Source organism: Heloderma suspectum, chromosome 1, assembly GCF_057233095.1.
Source record: "Heloderma suspectum isolate Gila_16-S chromosome 1, 16-S_ref, whole genome shotgun sequence".
Lineage (NCBI taxonomy): Eukaryota > Metazoa > Chordata > Lepidosauria > Squamata > Helodermatidae > Heloderma > Heloderma suspectum.
The window spans coordinates 156549302-156569389 of NC_139458.1; the positions used below are offsets into that span (position 1 = coordinate 156549302).

General features: G+C 43.2%; 1 protein-coding gene across 1 annotated transcript in view; it reads right to left on the bottom strand.

Moving 5' to 3' along the window:
- The window catches only part of ESYT3 (extended synaptotagmin 3), a 47522-nt gene that overhangs the window by 8657 nt on the left and 18777 nt on the right, over positions 1–20088 (bottom strand). Inside the window, exons 5-17 of the mRNA XM_084807830.1 lie at positions 19842–19908; positions 19638–19727; positions 16393–16448; positions 14051–14171; positions 12497–12670; positions 11088–11170; positions 7764–7812; positions 7146–7235; positions 6652–6714; positions 5483–5551; positions 4446–4511; positions 3292–3378; positions 1648–1797 (exon numbers count right to left, since the gene is read on the bottom strand). Coding sequence (XP_084663956.1) covers positions 1648–1797; positions 3292–3378; positions 4446–4511; positions 5483–5551; positions 6652–6714; positions 7146–7235; positions 7764–7812; positions 11088–11170; positions 12497–12670; positions 14051–14171; positions 16393–16448; positions 19638–19727; positions 19842–19908 — 1165 coding nt within the window. The remainder of the gene's footprint in view (positions 1–1647; positions 1798–3291; positions 3379–4445; positions 4512–5482; positions 5552–6651; positions 6715–7145; positions 7236–7763; positions 7813–11087; positions 11171–12496; positions 12671–14050; positions 14172–16392; positions 16449–19637; positions 19728–19841; positions 19909–20088) is intronic.

The following is a 20088-nucleotide window of genomic DNA, read 5'->3' on the forward strand; positions in this document are numbered from 1 at the left end:
ACATTTGACCCATTACTGGATTGGCTGAAATCCATTTTTGTATTGATGGAGGGTTAATCATTATAGTTGTCACAATCCTTGTCATTTATCCCAAGAGAAAAACTGTAGCAACAGCAGTTATTCTCTTATTAGGTGTCAAAGAGAGAGCATTTAAAACATTTGCTTACTGCTGAGAGATGTATAGGTGAACAGAGATACAATTTCTACCCAGGTAAGTGCTGTGGGCTTTCAAATTAATTCCCCAATTACTTTTCTCTTGGGAAAGAAATACAAGCCATATGTTGGATACGCATCTATGAAACACACTTGAGATCATTCTTTTGAAAGTTGAAAGTTATTTTGAAAGAGCCCCTGGGTGTTCTTGGAAATCCTAATATCTCATTTGTAGAACAAGGAAAACAGATGAGACAAGTCTGAGTGTGAACAATTCCAAGATAAGAAGTTCTCAAGCTTTTTATTAGTAGCTCACCTTATTTAATACTCACCTACCAGTCTTGACTTGGAAGCTATTCATCTAGTTATTTATGCATTGTCCCACATATCTCCTCTGCAAGGCTCATGTTATTTGGCCTTTGAAAGTCATAGATTTTAGGCTATGCTTTTTATGGATGTGAGTGCTGAACGTACTGTAATTTAGCCAGAGATAATATTTCCTATGCCAAAGGCACTGGAAAGCACAAGTCCTCCTCTCCTTCCTTGGTATTGTGTTTCTCCTCCAAGCCTCATGTTCCAGTCCCCCAGTGTTTGTAATTAATATTGACTTATCAGTAACAGTAGGGAATGGCACTTGACAGAGGAAGTACTAACACTAGAACCTGGAACTCTATAGTAAAATGCAGCTCAAAATGCTATTTGCTCACTCCAATTTTAGCACACTTTTGCTGCTTGTAAATCCTAACATATGAACGGCTACTGATACAAATTGAGGTTGGACTCGATGGCCTTGTAGGCCCCTTCCAACCCTACTATTCTATGATTCTATGAAATGCAAGGTTATAAACTATGTTAAGTATACATGGTTTTGCAAGGATTCTGAATACATATTCAGACATATAAATGGTTAACTGCAGCATTCCCCTCAACATATAATTTGGTAAATATTCAGCATTTAAAGTAATCACTTATCAGTTTTTATATTTAATAAAAACACTAAGATTATTCTGGATTATTACTTGCATGTAAAAATGAACACCAAGACCAGTTACCCATAAGTAAAAGTAGGCTTCAAGTGGGCAGTTTCCTGCAGGACCTATGAAGGAATGACAATCATGGCGTCTAGCATGCCATCCTAGATATGAACAACAAATATTCCACCTAATTTAATAGAGACATCTCATGGAGAGATCAAGAGATTACGGTACATGCCTTTGATTTAACTCATCATGTTTGGCATGAATAGTACAAATCCATACATGATGCAAGTTTGGTTTCAATACAGTTCTCCAAGACAGACTCATCATGCCTGGAAGAAATGCTCACACAGATTAAATCATTAGTTCATTACCTCTTGGCAATCAGAGGACTTTATTTCTTTACTTCCAAGAAATAAGTGAGCTGCTACAGAAGAAGGTTAATTACTTTCAAGAATGCAGAGCAAGTTTCTACACAGGAGGAGGAGGGGTGGGAAATTAAGAACCCTAAACTTACTCTCAACACAACTTTCAGCTTAATAGAGCTGTCCGCGCCGGAATGATCCAGTGGAAAGTTTTGTTCAAGTGTCATATCAGGATTTTTTAATAAGTGAGCAAGAGAAAACACCAAGGTCCCCAGGGCGTTCTCCCGATCCTTATCTTTGATCTAGAGAGATAGAAAAACGCAATGCAGTCAAGATGGGCATGACAAGGCAGTCCCACCAATGTTTTAATTCCTTCATCTCCAAATCATACATACGAGCATTGTTGTGGATCAGCAGCAATTTCTCTGTTTAACAAGGGGGCATTATAACAAGGAATATTAAACCATCTGAGGCTTAAAAATATCCCAGCACCAATTGACTGTACCACTTTAAGCTCTTTATGAGAAATGAGCACATTAATATTTGCCTCTACTGCCACAGGTGGTAATGGGGGAGCAGCCTCCGATAACAAGGAAAGGTTGTGGGTGAAAGCAGGGTGCCAGTGTTGGAGCAGCTAGTCTCATCGAGGCAAGTCGAAACGTGTCCCAAAGTCCCATTGGGCCTACTTCATCATCACAGCATTCAGTGTGAAGATCCATAAGGAAGGCAAACGGGTACTAGCTTGTAACTGAGTGAAGCAGAGGCAACCACTCAAAGTAGTGGTGCAACAGGTTACCTTCATTACTGCCCTTCTCTCACTCTGTAAAGCATCTTCACCTTCACAAAAGTCCCACAAAGTTCTACTTTTACAATGGAAATGCAGCATTATCTGCACAGCCCATAAAAAGATGGGATTTCAGTGAGGTCAAGTCATGTCTTCTGCCCGCTGTGTTACATAATTTATTATTTTCTCATGGAAGAGGTCCATGTTTTTCTAGGCAAGGCAGCTTCAAGGCCTCTGAAATGTTGTTTCAACAGATCTGCCTTATTAGGTCGGAAGGTTTCCATAAGAAACCAGTTTCAACCATACGTCATCACAAATGTATCACTACAAACAGCACAAAGGAAAAAGACAAATTGCAAGCCAATACTTACATTTACAGATGACATGAACAAACTAGTCCAACTATTACTGAAACGTTTATTAAATCTTTTAAGGTCAGGTGGTCTCCCATACAAATGGTCTACCTGTACTACAGGGGTGGGCAACCCATGGCCTGTGGACCTTATGCAGCCCCCTTGTGTTCTGTTGCAGATGCTGCCAGCAAAATTTGGTGGCACAGTGGCAGTAAAAAAAATGGTGCTCCACTGAATTTCAGCAGCAAACCGCTGCAGCAGCTTAAAAAAGACAAATTTAGCTTGAAAAACGTTGTTGTTGTTGTTGTTTTTGGCTCCCAGGCCCCCCGCCCCCATGATGCCAAGTCCTGCTTTACAAGCTTATTCTGCAAAGGGATGGTGCCTATTCATCCAGTGGAAACATTCTCTATGAGAGGTATACACCAAGCAGTGTAAGACATCATGGGCAATATCATGAATTACATTTTGGCCACATATACAAAAATGTAAAATTTGTGGCCCCCTCAAAGTCCTCTTCCCGTTAAAAAAAAAAAAAAAAGTGATCTACCTTTGCAGTCATTTTCTAAAGCAGCAGTTGTGTATACACACCTGAGAACATGTGTATAGAGATGGAACTTTGATATACCACATTCACAGAAAGAGAGAGAGGACAAACTGACCTCCAGGTGAAGAGATTGTGACGGAGCGCTGTGGACAAAGAATGTGAATGCCTGGCCCCACACAGGATCCTTGGTGAAATTACAGGTCTGTTTGAGGAGTTGGGGAGGGGGGAAGCAGAAAGACATTCACACATTAGCTGGAGATCACACAGACTGCAATCCTAAGCGTGCATTCTTGCGATCAAGCCCCACTGAGTTCAATGCAAATGCACATTTATTTATTTAATTCATTGATTTGTACCCTGCCTTTCTGCCAAAAAATGGCACTTGAGGCGGTATGCCTAGGAATGCTCTGTTGGAAACAGCACAATGGTGTCAACAGCCTGGTTATATGCATATCAACTCAGAACACAATCCCACAGACCTCAGTGGGGTGTGCAAAGCCATTTCTCCAACCTGCTGCCCTCCAGATATGTTGGACTACAAATCCCACCATCCCCAGCTAATGACCATGCTCACTGAGGGTGATGGGAGTTGTACTCCAACACAACTGGAAGTGCCAGGTTGTGGAAAGGCTATCCAAACATTCACAGCAGGTACAATTATCTTACCCAAATGGGACGAGACCCAAGCCTTAAAAAAAACACCCAAATCAGAGGTATACATAGAACTGTTTTATCTGCCCAGCAGACCCACAGCAGAATTTGCTAGATATTGTTGCTGAAATCAAATAAAGTGATTATTCAGTTGGTCTAATTGCCATTCCATATATGCTTCCTACCACATTTTGCACCTCACCACATTCGTGCTACCATTTCAAAAATGTTTGCCTTTTTTTCTCTTTCAGTGTACAAGTGTTTTCTTTTTAACCATTCCAGGTGCCTGCACGCTCATATTCTGTGCAAAGCCAGTACTGGAGTGCTCATTCAGCTGCACTTAACAAAAATAGTTACAAAACAACAGCATGGCTAGTCCCCCGGAAGCAATGCTATCACACCCCACCCACTCTGTGTGGGAACAGGACATCACACCACTGGCACTGAATCAGGGCCAGCATCGGTACAGCATCAAGGGTTACATTTTTATTATCTAGACAGTACTGAAGCATTCAGGGCAAGACGTTCTTCAATACTTTGCTACTGGAAACACATACACCCACCAAACGACACATACTTGTGTCTGCTTTATGAAAAACAGAAGGCAGTGCCCCTTACCTTGCTTCTATGAGTTTTGTTACCCACTGTGAGCAGGACAAAGGAGGAAGGGTCTTGTTCCATCTTCTTTATTATTTACAGTTTTGAAATAAAAGAGTGTTAATAGCAATAAACTCTACAAGAGAAGAAGGTGGCTTAAGCAGAAAGGCGAGCATTAACTTGATGATTCAACAAGATCTGGAAAGGGGTAGGAACTCTACTTTGATTAAGAATTTGGTATTTTTAATAATGCACTTTCTCAACTGAATGCAATACACTGCACCCAGCATTTATTCCTGCATATAGCAGTGTGGAGCTACCCATGTTTGGAAATAGAATTTGAGTATGATAGAATAAGTTAGCTAGATAATCTCATGGATCAAGCAGCAGTTTCTGCTGCTCTTCTGGTGCAAGATTTCTGAGTTTCATCAGTGATGGCGTGAGCCAGGTGATAGCACAAAAAGCCACAATGAAAGTTGAAAGCAGAGGACTACAGGTAAGCTGTAAACTGTATTGGCCATAATTAAATATTTGCATTAAGATTATTGGCACAGGACCAGTGATGGGTATACAACTGTTGTCTTTCCAGAGGTAATCCAGTAGTTCTGATGACTAGAACTGTTGTTTCTTCAAGTGTTTAAAAATCAGCAAATGGCTCAGAAATAATAAGCTTTGAAAATAGTAATTGCTGCACCTTTGAAATTCAAACTTGTTTATGCCACAATGAGGGCTAGACACATGCTTTTGAGTATATGGAAGCAATATTTTTACTCAGCATTTTAACTGAAGTCCACTGATCATAGAGAAGTGCTTCAAAAGCCCTCATCCACTGCATAATCTTAGTTTACGCATTGTTCCTACATGCTGAACACCACTGTAGCCTCACCTACACTATTATTCCAATCAACTAATATTTCTGTTCTGACAAAGCTGAGACACAAAGCTTAACCCCAAAGATGCAAAATATTTTTTCCAGTTTTTATCCCTCATGACACCCACTGAGTATTTTGTTCAGCACGTGTGCCCCTTTGGGACACTGGGAAATAAGAGGCTTTTACCTTGAGGTATCTGTCTTTTTTATACTTCTTTGCTCCATATTCGCCATTGAAATATTCAAACTGATTTTTCTGTATTGGAGAAGGTATTTAACATTAAAAAGAGATACAAAAATAAGATTAGATGTCACAACATTTGTGGAATGCTCACCCTAGGGAAGCTCACCCAGTGCCTACTTAGATGACATTCCAGCACCAGGTGAACACACACGCACCCTGCCCCGCAGGCCTTTCATTAATTAATGTGATCTGTTTTATCCTGGCTGATGGTTTTTTAAATTCTGCTCTTATACATTCTGCTGCTTTTAGTTTATTTTTGCATGGGCTTTTTTTAAATCTTGTTTTATTATGGTTTCAAATTTTGTAACTTGGAAATCTGATTGAAGAGCAGGGAACATGAGAGCCGCCTGGTTGGCCTATCTAGTCCATCATTTTGTTCCCACAGTTGTTCCCACAGTTGTTCCCCAACCAGAAGCCCATGAGAAGCCCACAAGTGGGACACGAGTACAATAACACCTGCCTGCTAGTGTTCCGCAGCAACTGGTACTGAGAGGTAGACTGCCTCCGACACTGGAAGCAAAATATAGCCACCAGTACACATAGCCATTGGCAGCCTTATCCTCCACGGGGCAGGTTACTGGCAGAAGCCAATTTTACTGAAGTTAGGAGGTCATTTTTTGCAACATATATTTTTCTTAACCAGGGACTTAATCTAAAAACTTGTAAAAGTCAGGGAGGGGGAAGTATGCCTAGCCAGCTATGTTTCTGGTAGTTCTGGACTTCCTTTGCCACATGCCCCCCACCCCCAAGCAAGTGAACCCTTGCCATGGGGTCTTTGTGGAATGCTCTGCCTCAAATTTTTGTTTTGAAAGACTGACTTCCAGTTGCATCTCAAAAAGCATCCTTTCACTTGTAGAAGTCATTAAATACATAGATCTGCCATGCATCCCATTTCCCAAACAGCTCGATTTTGCAGAATCAGGCAGACCCTAGTGACGTTGTGGACTCTAGTTTCCAAGTAAGACAATGTTATGTCAGCCAAAGTGGTAGGCTTGGCAGGAGAGCAGCAGTACGTACTGCGCACCAAAACCTGTACATATAGTTAGCATACAGACACGGCAACTATTTGTGTGCAGTTTAAGGATATGAGTATGTTGTTGCAGTTTACTCACAGGAAGATTGAAAGCACTGTCCAAATACACGATGAGAATTGCTGTGGCAAGACCATTCTTGTCCTGAGAAAGAATAAATATAAAATCAAAATCATCACACTGATGTTAGCTTTTTTGTTTAATATCCTCACGTTCATATTACAAAGCTGGTCCTGCAGACTATATGGCCCCCTCTGGCAGTCCCTCTGTTAACTGTCTGCTATGTGGTTGGCAGGGGACCAAGATGGGCACAGGCCCTAACATGACTTTGACTGCATGCTTTATACACCCATCTGAGCCCCTTCCTAAATTCCACACAAACAGGGTTCTTAAATACCTGGCATTTTGCTATGGAGGTGCTTTACATGCACCCACCACAATAAATACTGCCATTCCGTAGCTAGCAAAGTAGACACACAGACAAAATGGTGGTTTGTTTTTGTTTCACACCCTTTCAAAAATCTCCTTACACTGAATTTATCTTAAATCAGCTGTCCCAACTCACAAAAACTCACCTCACAAAGTTTCTCTTGATTGGTAACCAAAGAAAACCACTCAAGCTTTAAATGCACATGTCCACTTTCTATCTTGCTTAAGGGGAACCACTTCATAAAAGAGAAGAAAAAAACATCAGTGTCATAAAGACACATTAAGCTCCAAGTGTGCTGGGAATTGTGTACATGTGGGAACAGAAGCAGCAGCTCAAGCAACTCATCTTCAGTATTTTAATGGGGGAGAGTCTTTTTGAGATACACACACGCTGCTATCCCATGCAAGTAATGGATCAGCCAAGAAAGCTTATGTGACAATCAATTTAATTAGCTTTTAAAGGAGCCGCCAAGATTCTTTGCAGCTTTTGTAATCTTTCATCAACAGCCCTGCGCAAACATTAAGATATTCAGTGGCAATAGAGAACTCATGTGATTTAAGTGTCTGTGTGTGGGGGGGGGAGGGTGTTGGAAAGCGTCTCTATAGATCATTTTAAGTTGTATAAAATTGAACTTTTATGTTTTGATCGCCAACAATCTAACATCCTTAAAACCCATTCACAAAATCTGCATGCTTTTAAGTAACATTATAAAACATGAATAAAAAGCCATCATCAGACTTAACAAGCCAAAAACAAGTTTTACCTCATCAACAACTCTGTCTTTCATCACATCTGCAAGGTTTATAAGCAAGCTGTAAAATATATGGAACAAGTCACACAAAGCAACCCTTTATGAAGTATTGTATTTACTTTTATGGTTAACAGATAGTATTTATGCCTATGGAGGTTCCTGGTGTTGACATTCTTTTTTCCCTCCTTCAGTTTTGAATTAGTTGTGCTTTCTCCATCTATAGCAAAATCTCCTGAATCAGATACAGGGGCACACCGAACAGAGATGAGTGAGACCAGTCTCTTTCATTCCATGGGATATTCTGCCTCCCCATCCCCAACTGTATGGGCAGATAAGAACATAAGAAGAGCCATGCTGGATCAGACCAAGGGTCCATCTAGTCCAGCATTCTGGTCACACAGTGGCCAACCAGCTGTCAACCAGGAACCCACAAGCAGGTTGTGAGCGCAACAGCACTCTCCCACCCATGTTCCCCAGCAACGGCTGTACATAGGATCACTGCCTCTGGTACTGGAAGTAGTGCATAGCCATCAAGACTAGTAGCCATTGATAGCCTTTTCCTCCAGGAATTTGTCTAACCCCCTTTTAAAGCCATCCAAATTGGTGGCCATCACTACATGTTGTGGTAGCGAGTTCCATAGTTTAACTATGCACTGTGTGAACAAGTACTTCCTTTTATCTGTCCTGAATCTTCCACCAATCAGCTTGATGACCCTGGGTTCTAGTATTTTGAGAGAAGGTGAAAAATGTCTCCCTACCCACATTCTCCACACCATGCATAATTTTGTAGACCTCTATCATGTCTCCTCCTGGCATATAGAAGGGGAAGAAATGGAAGCAGTGACAGATTCTATTTTCTTAGGCTCCAAGATCACCACAGACGGTGACTGTAGCCATGAAATTAAAAGACACTTGCTCCTTGGGAGGAAAGCTATGGCACACTTAGACAGCATAGTAAGAAGCAGAGACATCACCTTGCCGACAAAGGTCCGTATAATCAAAGCTATGGTTTTCCCAGTAGTAATGTATGGCTGTGAGAGCTGGACTATAAGGAAGGGTGAGTGCCAAAGAATTGATGCTTTTGAACTGTGGTGCTGGAGAAGGCTCTTACGAGTCCCCTGGACTGCAAGGAGGTCAAATCAGTCAATCCTAAAGGAAATCAACCCTGAGTGCTCATTGGAAGGACAGATACTGAAGCTGAAGCTCAAAGATTTTGGCCACCTAATGTGAAGAGAAAACTCCCTGGAAAAGACCCTGATGCTGGGAAAGATTGACGGCAAAAGGAGAAGGGGACGGCAGAGGATTTGATAGCTAGATAGCATCACCGATGTAATGAATATGAACTTGAGCACACTGTGGGAGAGAGCGCAGGACAGGAAGGCCTGGCGTGCTATGGTCCACGGGGTCACAAAGAGTCGGACACGACTTAACGACTCAACAACAACAACACCATGTCTCCCCTTACCTTCCTTTTTTCCAAGCTAAACAATCCCAGCTGTTGTAACCTTCTCTCATAGGGGAGGTGCTCCAGCCCCTTGATCATTTTAGTTGCCCCTTTCTGCATTTTTCCAGCTCTACACTACCTTTTTTTAGGTGTAGTGACCAGAACTGTACACAATACTCCAAGTGTGGTCGTACCATAGATTGTATAGGGGCAGTATGATGTTGGCAGGTTTATTCTCAATTCCTTTTCTAATTATGCCTAACATGGAGTTTGCCTTTTTTACAGTGGCTGCACACTGGGCTGACATCTTCATTGAGCTTCACCACAATCCCAAGATCTCTTTCCTGGTCAGTCACCGCTAGCTCAGATCCCATCAGGCTATACTTGAAGTTGGGATTTTTTGCCCCAATGTGCATCACTTTACACTTGCTTACATTGAACCACATTTGCCATTTAGATGCCCATTCTCCCAGATCTCCACAGGAACTCTCAGGGTTCTTGCAGCTTTCAAAAATCTACTGTCCACAAGGGAACTGTGCAGTCCTGAACCCAAATGGAAGTGGAGCTGCCTAATCAAGCAAGAACCAGGATAGCAGAGTATATAAAAGACAGCAGAATCCTTCTTCCCCAGTTTGTGCAAGTTTGCACTGGTTCAGAGAATATGCAGATCCTCCTTGCCGAGGCTAGAGGGCTTCCCAAAAGATTTGGCTCTTTCAGCTACATTTAGGAACAGAAATGGACAAGACTTGTGGATTCCAGTGCTGCTTTGAGACGCTGGCTCAACTTATTAAACACACATGCACGCGTGCGCACACACACACACACAGCAGGGTTCTGCTTTGCTTAGAATTCTATGATAATCCTAATAACAAAGGCACAATCCTCTTTCATGTGACACAAAGAGCCATCACAAATTTTTATCACAGATGGGCTCAGAAGAGGTAATGGGGCTGTCTGTGTAAATGTTTGGAGACAGAAAGACGTGCTCCACATTTGTAAATGAGGCAAGATGGGGTGAACTATTGAATATTGTTTTGGCTTGTGCCACAAATATCTGGAGTCAGTTCAGCCACTCTGTTCCTGTCTTGCCCCATCTTTATGCTACACTGGTCCAGAACAGAATATGAAATGCAAGATCACCAGTCTACTCACATCCAATATCCAAACCATAAGTAGAAAGTACAACCATACTAGGGGCTTCACCACACAGAGCTTTTATCCTGCGATTGAGATTGCTCCTTCACGGAAGTTTGCGGGCTCCTGCACTAAATGCCCTTTGTTCTATTTTTAAATAGATCGCAGATAATGAGCTATCAAATTACTCCACTGTGTTCCGCTTGAGTGCCCTCCGTGAAAAGAGGAAAAGCAGCAAGAAGAGGAGCGAGAACAATGAAGGAGAATGGAAGACTCAGATATGGGGAGAAGCGGGGGAGGAAGCGCATATAAAGGGAATCAGTGGTGATCCTGCATTTAAAACGGAAACAGAAAGCCCCGTTTTAAATACAGGATTTTAGGCTGGTGTAGAAATGCCCTAGGACTCTCCACTGCCGATGCAGATGGGGGCGGGGGGGAATGGATGCCTGAATGCTCTCCCACAGCAGAAGTTCATTGCACATTTTAAAATTACCATGTCAGGGGGAAGGGCTGTCACCATTCTCCCCAATGTCCTAGCTTTTGATGGAGATTTTTTTTAATGCAGGAGAGTATTCAAATAGCCAGTTCCCTGCCTGCATTCAGAAGCACAAGAGTCCACAGAGAACTGCACCCTGTATTTTTTCCAAGTGCATATGGTTGACTCAATACTGCAATAGCTGCAGCAAGAACAGAAAAAAAAAAAAAACCACAGGCAGCAGAAAGTTGTACACATGGAAGAGGAAATGTATATCTATCACCTGCCCAGAAAGTCATCTTTATCTGGGTCTTCATCATACAGGTCTACCTCTAGATCCTGGCCAGGTACTTCATGAACAACAAACTGCAAGGAGAGAAAGATTATTACAATAATAATTAAAAACAAAACAAAAACAGAACACTGTGGACCTATTGTTCCTGAAATGCCACTACGTACGGTAAAGTGTAAAAGTGCAGGACTTCCTATTCTTCTGAAGCTGCTGATTCAGCGGGAAAGACAGTTTCCTATTTGCCAAGCATAATACTGAAGTGGGGACAGTAAAAATGCCTTTCTGCCCTTTAATTCACCCCTCATATTCACGATGATCAATGAAACTGGGAATATATTAGATGGTTGTTGATTTGCCATCACATAGCTTAGGGTGCACAATCTTTTCAGCCCTGAGGGCTATATTCCGTGTCTGCTGTGGAGCCAGGGACCGCATGTGTGTGAGCATATGCACATCATAGCAGGGGGTGTAGCTTCTCCACTGCCACTAGCAGAATGGGGAACCTTTTTCTCCTCTGAAGTAACCAGGACTAAATCGCTCAGCTGCACTTTCAAATATCACTCCAAATACCAAGTCTCTGTATGTCTACTCAGAAGCAAACATGGGCAGCATGCCTACTTACAAGTAAGCAGGGCAAGCCCCAGAAGTAAGCAGGACCGAAACACTCAGCAGCTTCCTCCCTGTGCCCTGCCCTCTCTCTCTCCCCAGTAGGGGAAAGCTCTTATCTTTGACCAGCTGCTGATCAGAGATAAGAGCTTTTCCTTGCTGGGAGAGGGAAGGAGCAAGGCCTGGTGAAGAAACTGGCTGTGCAGCAACTGGAGTATGGAAAAAAAGCAGGTGGGGTTCCACTGGTTTTGCAGGCTGCACCAGAAGTGGTCAAGGGCCACATATGACCTGCTGGTTGTGCACCCCTGATGTAGCTTAACAAGTTTCTCTCTAATGCATTGAGACTGAGTTCTGGCAAGCAAAAAAAGGGTGAATGAACCACTAGGGCAAGGGTGGGTAAGTTGTGGCCCTGCAGATATTTTGGCCTACAACTTCCATCAGCCCTAGCCAGTAGAGCCAGTGGTGAGGGATGATGGGAGTTGTAGGCCAAAACATCTGGAGGTCCACAGGTTACCCACACTTGCAGCAGTGATATGTTACATGGAAGAGTTTCCCTCTATTCAAATTGAATTATATTTGCTCATACAGAGATAAAATATTTTCAAAAATAAAGTTGACTTAGACTACAATCCTATACCTACTAAACTGGGAAGAAGCCCCATTTAACTCAGTGGGACTTACTTCTGAGTAGACACGCATAGATTTGTGCTGTTAATATAGTGAGAACTCTAGAGAGAACTCTCAGCACTTAGCACCTTGCTTATGCTTAGTAAGTGTTCAAGTAGAAGTACCACCTCAAACATTTCATTCCAGATGGGGTTCAGGTTTCTTTGTACTGTCTTGCTTCGGAACTGCACCAGGCCAACTCGAACAAGAGCGTAAGGGTCCGACTTCCCCCTGATCGCTCCAAGGAAGTTGTCTTTTTGGACAAGATTTTCAGCTTCTTGTAGGTACACTCTTACTACTCCCTTGAAAATATACACACATACAAATATAAATGACCCATTAGTTACAGTGTTCATTAAGTGTCTACATTCTAAATGTTATGACTAAGAAAGCACTATAAATACAACAATAAGGACAATGGCTACCACCTATCATGACAGAAGCAGGTTAATAAATTTGACATTGGGACATCTAATATTTTACTAAAAAAAATCCATTGTATTTGTTATGGGCCTATTTCCAACCTGCCATGTTCTCTCTTTCTACCTCTCAATGAGGAAAGAATAAAGTGGTGGCCAAAAGCACAAGTATTGTTGTTTCCTTACATCAGAGAAGAAGGTATATTTTATGTGCTTGCTTGCTAGTGCAGAGTGGGGGAAACAGAATGCATCATGCGTGCATACGTGTTGTTGCAATACTATACAACCAAGAATATGCTCACTGAAGTAAACCTGCACCAGCTACAATCTATATCCAAGACTGTTCCATATTCTTCATTTAACCCAATTAACCCAAACATACATCCATTTTGAGTGGATTTGTCTGCCACTCAAAACTAAGGAGGCTCAAAACAATGACCCAGTTTGCATGTCACGACCACCCCATTATTTGTGTAAACTATGGGTAGTTGTGACCACGTGGAAGCAAGTGAGGGTGCCAGCTCCTGCCCACTCCCCCGCTTCTGCTTTGCTAAACAACCCAGGAATGCCCCGTTCCCGGGTTGTTCACTGGGGCATCTGAACCCAGCAGTCTGGGTGGGTTGTTGAGAGAGAAACAACCCAGAGTTTTAATGCATTTAATTACAGTGATCAGGAGCCAGCACGCTCACTTGCTCACTCCCACGTGGTCCCAAGTAGTATGGTTTTATTTATTTGTTTGTTTGTTTGTTTGTTTCTATACTGCCCAATAGCCGAAGCTCTCTGGGCGGTTCACAAAAATGTTTAAACAGCCCACGGGTAGTAATGATGTGCGAAACAAGTCTATGTCTCACCAATTCTCCGTATGTTCAAAAAACCCTTCTGACCTAAAATTCTGTTTATCCTCCCCGCAAGGAAACTTGGCCAAAACCTAGGTTTCCTGAAGTGCTGCAAGATCTTGAATGAGGGAGGGTTTGCAGTGGAGAGAAACAGGCAAATCCCGACAAAGATTTGTGGCAAAGAGAAGTAGGTGAGAATATGGCTCACAGCTCTGTCTCTGCTGCTTTGATTCAGATACAGGAATGCTGTAAGCTTGCTATCCCAGTTCCTGGCCTTGTCAATGCACATCACCACAAAATGGCAGGTGGGGAAAAACAGCCAACTCAGCAGACAGCCCTCACTTCTTTGGAGAGAGGTCTACCTTATATTTTGAGCCAGATGAATTGCTAGCAAGTCTGAAGAGCACTGTTCACAGACATAACTCACGTATGGAATAGGAAACCGCAAGCAAGCGATGTTAATGTTCTTTTTCAGTGGGATGGTGAGTCTGTTTGGCAACACCAACCGGGCAGCTATGAGATCTTGGATTAAGGAGTCTGACAACATGCTGAAATGAGGAAAAACAAACAAAACATGCACACAATAAATTTTGAAAAATGCATATACAACAAATGTATTTAAGGCACACCTATCAGGCTTGCATGCCTCAGGTATCTTCTTTCCAAAATGAATGTGGATATTGTCAAAGCCACAGCACAAGGAAGAACATTTTAATGGGTTACATTTCCCATGCAAACGATATTTTCTTGTCGTTAGTCGAGTGCTGTGGCTGAGCCAAAGTGATGTTGCACACTCAAGCGGCAAAGCTCTCCTTACGGAGCCAAGCATCTGAATGCTCACCGCATTAAATCACAGTGCGATAACAAAGCAAGCTAATACGTCCCCACAACTGCAATAGTGGCAAATTACATATGCAGAGTGGCCTAGCACTCCCCGCATTTTGTGAGAGTTCTCACACCGCCATCCCCTGCTAGGTTGCCAGTCAGCAACAGAGAGACTGTCCATGTGATGGAAAGTGAGCCACACTGCACACTATGCCCATCGTTGAGGAACAGCTGCCAAGGAGAGGCGGGTAACAAAATGGCCTCCATTTGGCAATTGTGGCACGAGGACTAGTCCCAACTCTGACATCTAGCGCATTACCTTCCTTAAGATACCAAGATGTTTCCCTTTAAGATGATAGGAACATCGGAAGCCGCCTTATACCGAGTCAGACCATTGGACCATCTAGCCCAGTTAGTATTGTCGACCCTGAATGGCAGCGGCTCTCCAGGGTTTCAGGCAGGATTCTTCCCTAGTCCTAGGCTCTCTTCCCACTGAGTTTTTTTTAGCAGGATCGTTCTCTGCTAGGGGGTGTTGCTGGGCAGCTTTGAATAACATTGCCATGGCAACAAATTGGTGGGAAGGGGGGTAGGTCACTGACCAGGCTTCCAGTGACCGTTTCTGCCTCTCTCCCATTCCACTACAGGCTCTGAGATCCCCTTGAACACAGCAATGCTTACTTCTGAGTAAACACGTTGGCTGTAAGGCTTTCCTTTCCTGGGAGTAAATGCCATTGAAATCTGTGTGGCTTGCTTCTGAGTAGGCATGCACAGGAGTGCATTGTAATACTCCTTAGAGGAGCAGTCTTACGGTCTCCTATCTCCTTCAGTGCGTTTACTTTGAACCTCCCACTCCCATAACTTCACTGACTGCTTCTTCTCCCTTTTGCTCACCAGATTGATGGGCTTTTTTCCTCCCAGGGTGGATGGGGGAGTCTCCCTTCTCAGCCACGCAGGAGAAAGGCTCGACACTTAGGATTTCAATGGGTATTAAAAGTGCCTTTTCTCCTCCCCTGAATAAATTCATCATGCAGAGCTTGGAATGGACATTTTTAATAGTTTCCTTTTGGGGTGTGAAGTTGTTTCAGATAAGGCAGTAATGCTGAGGTGGTTTTCCATAGTACTCCCTCCCTCCCTCCCACCTAGCCAGCCACTCTCTCTTTTCCTAGCCAACCTTGCAGGGTCATCGGGAAGCCAGAATAAGGGGGAAGAGCAACAACAGCGTGGGGGTGGGTGGGAAGCAAGCTGGGTCTAATGAAGGTGTCCCCCATGAAGCGGTTGCTGGGGGCGGGGCTGCTAGGGATGGCTTGGTGCATTGAATGTATACAGGTCCGTTTGTGGATTTTTCACTTCTGTAGTTGGGAACCCGGAAATCAGTATGCCCTTCAAACTCAGTAGTGCAAGCAATGTACTGCATTTAATTCCATCACACACTGACATAGTTAGCAGAGAAGGACTAGCAGCACCAGCAACCTCTGGGTGAGCCACTGAGAAGACTCTCTCTCCTGCGGAGGAAGGAGGGGATCAGCTCCCATAGTCCCTTATCCAGGCCACTAGCAGTGCTTCTGACTTCCCTCCTGTTGTGGAGGAAGGGAGGGATGGGGCGGAGCCATCAATCATGTTACAGGGACCAGTGACCAGGGGAGGGGAGGGGGTATGGAGCCAGCAGCCCCCTTCTGTCCTGATTGTTCCATGCAGCTCGGCCTGGCCGTGAAAAGATATAATGCAGATGGACGCGCTACGAGAGAGGCCTGTATACAGGGCCAGTCCAAATCCCAGAAAGGATCTGGAATCAAAAGGACCGGTTTGTGGTGGGATAAAATGCCAGGTGTGAAGACAGCCCTACCTGGAGAAGCCGGGGATTGAACCTGGGACCTTCTGCATGCCAAGCAGGTGCTCTGCCACTGAGCCACAGCCCTCTCCTGATGGAAATAACTGAGCACTTACCTAATGCCTGGAGCATCTAATAGGTTGGTCAGTCCTGCCCAACTGACTTCCAAGTGCTACATTGAGGGTCAGAAGAAAACAAAGAAACAAACTCTGCACATTTAATCACTACAAACACTACATATTTAATCACGCAACTGGTTTTAACACAGAACTGACAAAAAGTAATGTAAAAACCAGGAACATAAGAAGGTGCCTTATATTGTCCACCTAGCTCAGCGTTGCCCAGTCCAGTTGGCAGCACCTCTTTGGGGTTTCAGGCAGGACTCTTTCCCAGGCCCACCTGGAGATGCCAGGGTTTGAACCTGGGATGTTCTGCATGCAAAGCAGGGGCTCTACCCCAACAAAACCAATCGTACACTCAAATTAACACCATTAACATTGGCCAAGATTCTTCAGACATTTGGAACCTCACAAAAAACATGCTTTCCGTTTGTCTCTAAGATGTAGTGTTTTAGACTGGCCTGAGGTTTATGTGGTCACACTCTAAGTGAGCTCAGATTGCACATGAAACTCTGAAGCCTTGGAGAGTCATGTGGTCATTTCTAACTCATGCCCATTATGAAAACATTGGCTGTCACCACGAATTCCACAAGCAACCAATTAACATTACAGCACGGCAGCCTCAGGGCAACCATGAGCTTGGATGGCCTGTATCAGAAGGAGATGAGTAAGCAAGGCCTCTCTGCATTTCCTTTGCTAGAAGCCTGCCATACTGTTTGGATTCTTCCCACAGACTTGCTGTGTGATGCACACACGGTCAGCATGTGTCAACTTTCTAAACTTGGTAGACACCTGCTGGGTATGTTTAAGTAATTAACCAATTCCAGAACTGACATTGCTGGTTTTAGGAATGACATTACATTCTGAAAGCTGTGAACCATAAGATAGCTAAAGGCATTTTACCATTCCAATCCAATGGGGAACACCACAGATCTCAGAAAAGAATGTAAGCATCCTTCTCAGGACCACCCATGCCACACAGTAGGTGAAGCAACCTCCTTAGGGTGGCACCATGACAGAGGGATAGATGAAGGCAGGAACTGGTCCCTGAATGATACAGTAAGACCTTTTCTTTTTAAGTGTTGACCCTAGCTGGGTGGGGCACTATTTGGGCTTTATTTCAGAAAGGAAAATGTTTTGGGCCAGCAGTTATCTTTCTAGGAATGTGCCAAATTCTTAGATTCTATGATTCTTGTTGTTGTTGTTCAGTCGTTAAGTTGTGTCCGACTCTTCGTGGCCCCATGGACCATAGCACACCAGGCCTTCCTGTCCTCCACTCTCTATGATTCTTAGAATCTATGATTTAAGGATAATGAGATAAAGGCTGCAATCCTATGCACACTTGCCTGGGAGTAAACCCCATTCAACACATTTGACTTCTAAGAAACAAGCATAGGGTTGGGCTGTAAATTATCCTCTCCCCTCCCCACCATGCACCCCTGATTTACTAGTGGGGTTTTTATAGCTGCTCCCATTTTCCAGAATGCAGCAAAACATTTACAGGCATTTAGGAAATGTTAAAGACCACCTTTACTCTGTGCTTCCTTTAATTATAAGTAAGAATATAAGAACATAAGAAGAGCCCTGCTGGATCAGACCAAGGGGCTACCTAGTCCAGCATTCTGTACATACAGTGGCCAACCAGCTGTCGACAGGGAACCCACAAGCAGGGCATGAATGCAACAGCACCCCCCCACCCACATTCCCCAGCAACTGATGTTGCCTCTGGTACTAGAGGTACTGGAGGTAGCACATAGCCATCAAGACAAGTAGCCATTTTTAGCTTTCTCCTCCAGGAATTTGTCCAACCCGCTTTTAAAGCCATCCCAATTGTTGGCCATCACTACCCACAAGCAGGACATGAGTGCAACAGCACCCTCCCACCCATGTTCCCCAACAACTGGTGTACATAGGCATGCTGCCTCTAATACCAGAGGCAGCATATAGCCATCAGGACTAGTTGCCACTGATAGCTTTCTCCTCCAAGTACATATCTCTTGGTCAGATTACTGTGATTAAAGCTTACCTTTTACACATAAGTCTCCAGGTTTCCCTGTCCCCTCCAAGAGTAGCAGAACACACACACTCCTCACACCACAGCACCACAGCAACACAATCAATTGACATCATTGCCAGGCTTGTAAGTAGCCACTTGCGTGGTGACCTGTGGCACTGGCTCCAGCTGACCAGGTAGGTAAGCTTTTGTCGAATGTAACTGACTTGATTCATTTTATTTCCCCTCACCCACTTATTTGCAGGTCAGTAATGTGCTACAACTTACCTGGGGGCAGGGGGAGGGGTATTAACATTCTATGAATTTGTTGACTTCTGTAGACTTATTTTCAAAGCCTGGGGTAGCTTATATAACCTGTGGACTAGATGCTACAGTTTTGACTATATTGGGAGGTATTATCTAGCTAGCAGTTAGTGTGACGATGCACTGACCGTCTGTCCTACCCCTATGTGACCCTGCAGAAAGGGAATGGGCATCTTGACTTGAACAGAGGAACAAAGATAGTTATGACTCTGGATAACTTTTGTATATTTAAAGCTGCACACATCTTGTACACCAGGACCTTTTTAGTGGTGGCTCCATATTTGTTGAATGCCCTCCCAAAGGATATACATTTGGCTCCATCTTTATTGGCTTTGAAAACCCATTTGTTTTTATCTGCTTTCAGATGAGATGTTGGGCTGGGTTATTATTATTATTTGTTTAAACAGCTGTCAAATTTCTGTTAATTGTTTTACATTGGTTTTGCATGATTGCTAGGCTCAGCTATACAATGTTTTTAGACTGTAGTTTTAGTTTATTGCTGCAATGAGATTTGTTTTAGTTTTTATGTTTTTATTTATGTATGCAAGCCTCCTTGGGAGGGCTTTTTATCTCAAAAGGCAGTGTAGAAATACTTACAATAAATAAATTTCAATTGACACAGGAGGCCACACAGTTACCTCTACTGCAGTCAAACATGTCTATGTTATTTTCATAGCATCATTGCTGGTAACACTTTACTAGTATGTTTAGGAGCTGTCTCTCTTTTCACGGGGCTTTCGTTTGTTTAAAAAGGCTGTTTAGGTAGAAAAGGCACTTTTCTATATAAGTACAGTTAAGAGGGACGACATTCACAATTTCTACACTTTAGAAGGACAACATTCATAATTCCATTATGAAAGCTACTGATAAAATACAATGACCAATATGTAAATCAAAAGCAGACTAGAATTCACAGTTGACTTACAGGTTGCTGGATGAAAAACATGGTTACAGCACCTAAGAAAGGTACTTCTGTCAGTAGGGGCTCTAGTATCACTCGTAATGTTCCATATAGCTGCAAAAAAAGATTAAGGTAACAGTATTTAGTTAACTGCCAGGTAGAAAAGAAGTACTGTAATGTATGACGTGGCTCAAACTGTTCAATAAATGTAAGTTGTACCGCACCTACCTGTATTCCTTTCACTCCTACTTTAAACTTGGACAATTCCATGTGAATTTCACAGTCCCCTATATAACTGAGAAAGAGTTTGCGTTAGCATGTCACTAACTTGCAAGGAAAAAAGTGCCTAAGACACAAAATGCCTAATGCACTTCTTCTTGTCCTAAAAGACTTTCTTAGAGGAAAATCAGTTATTATAAGATCAAGAAGACAACCCAGCTTTAATCCCAGCTTCTCCTATGAGCAAGAGGGTGTG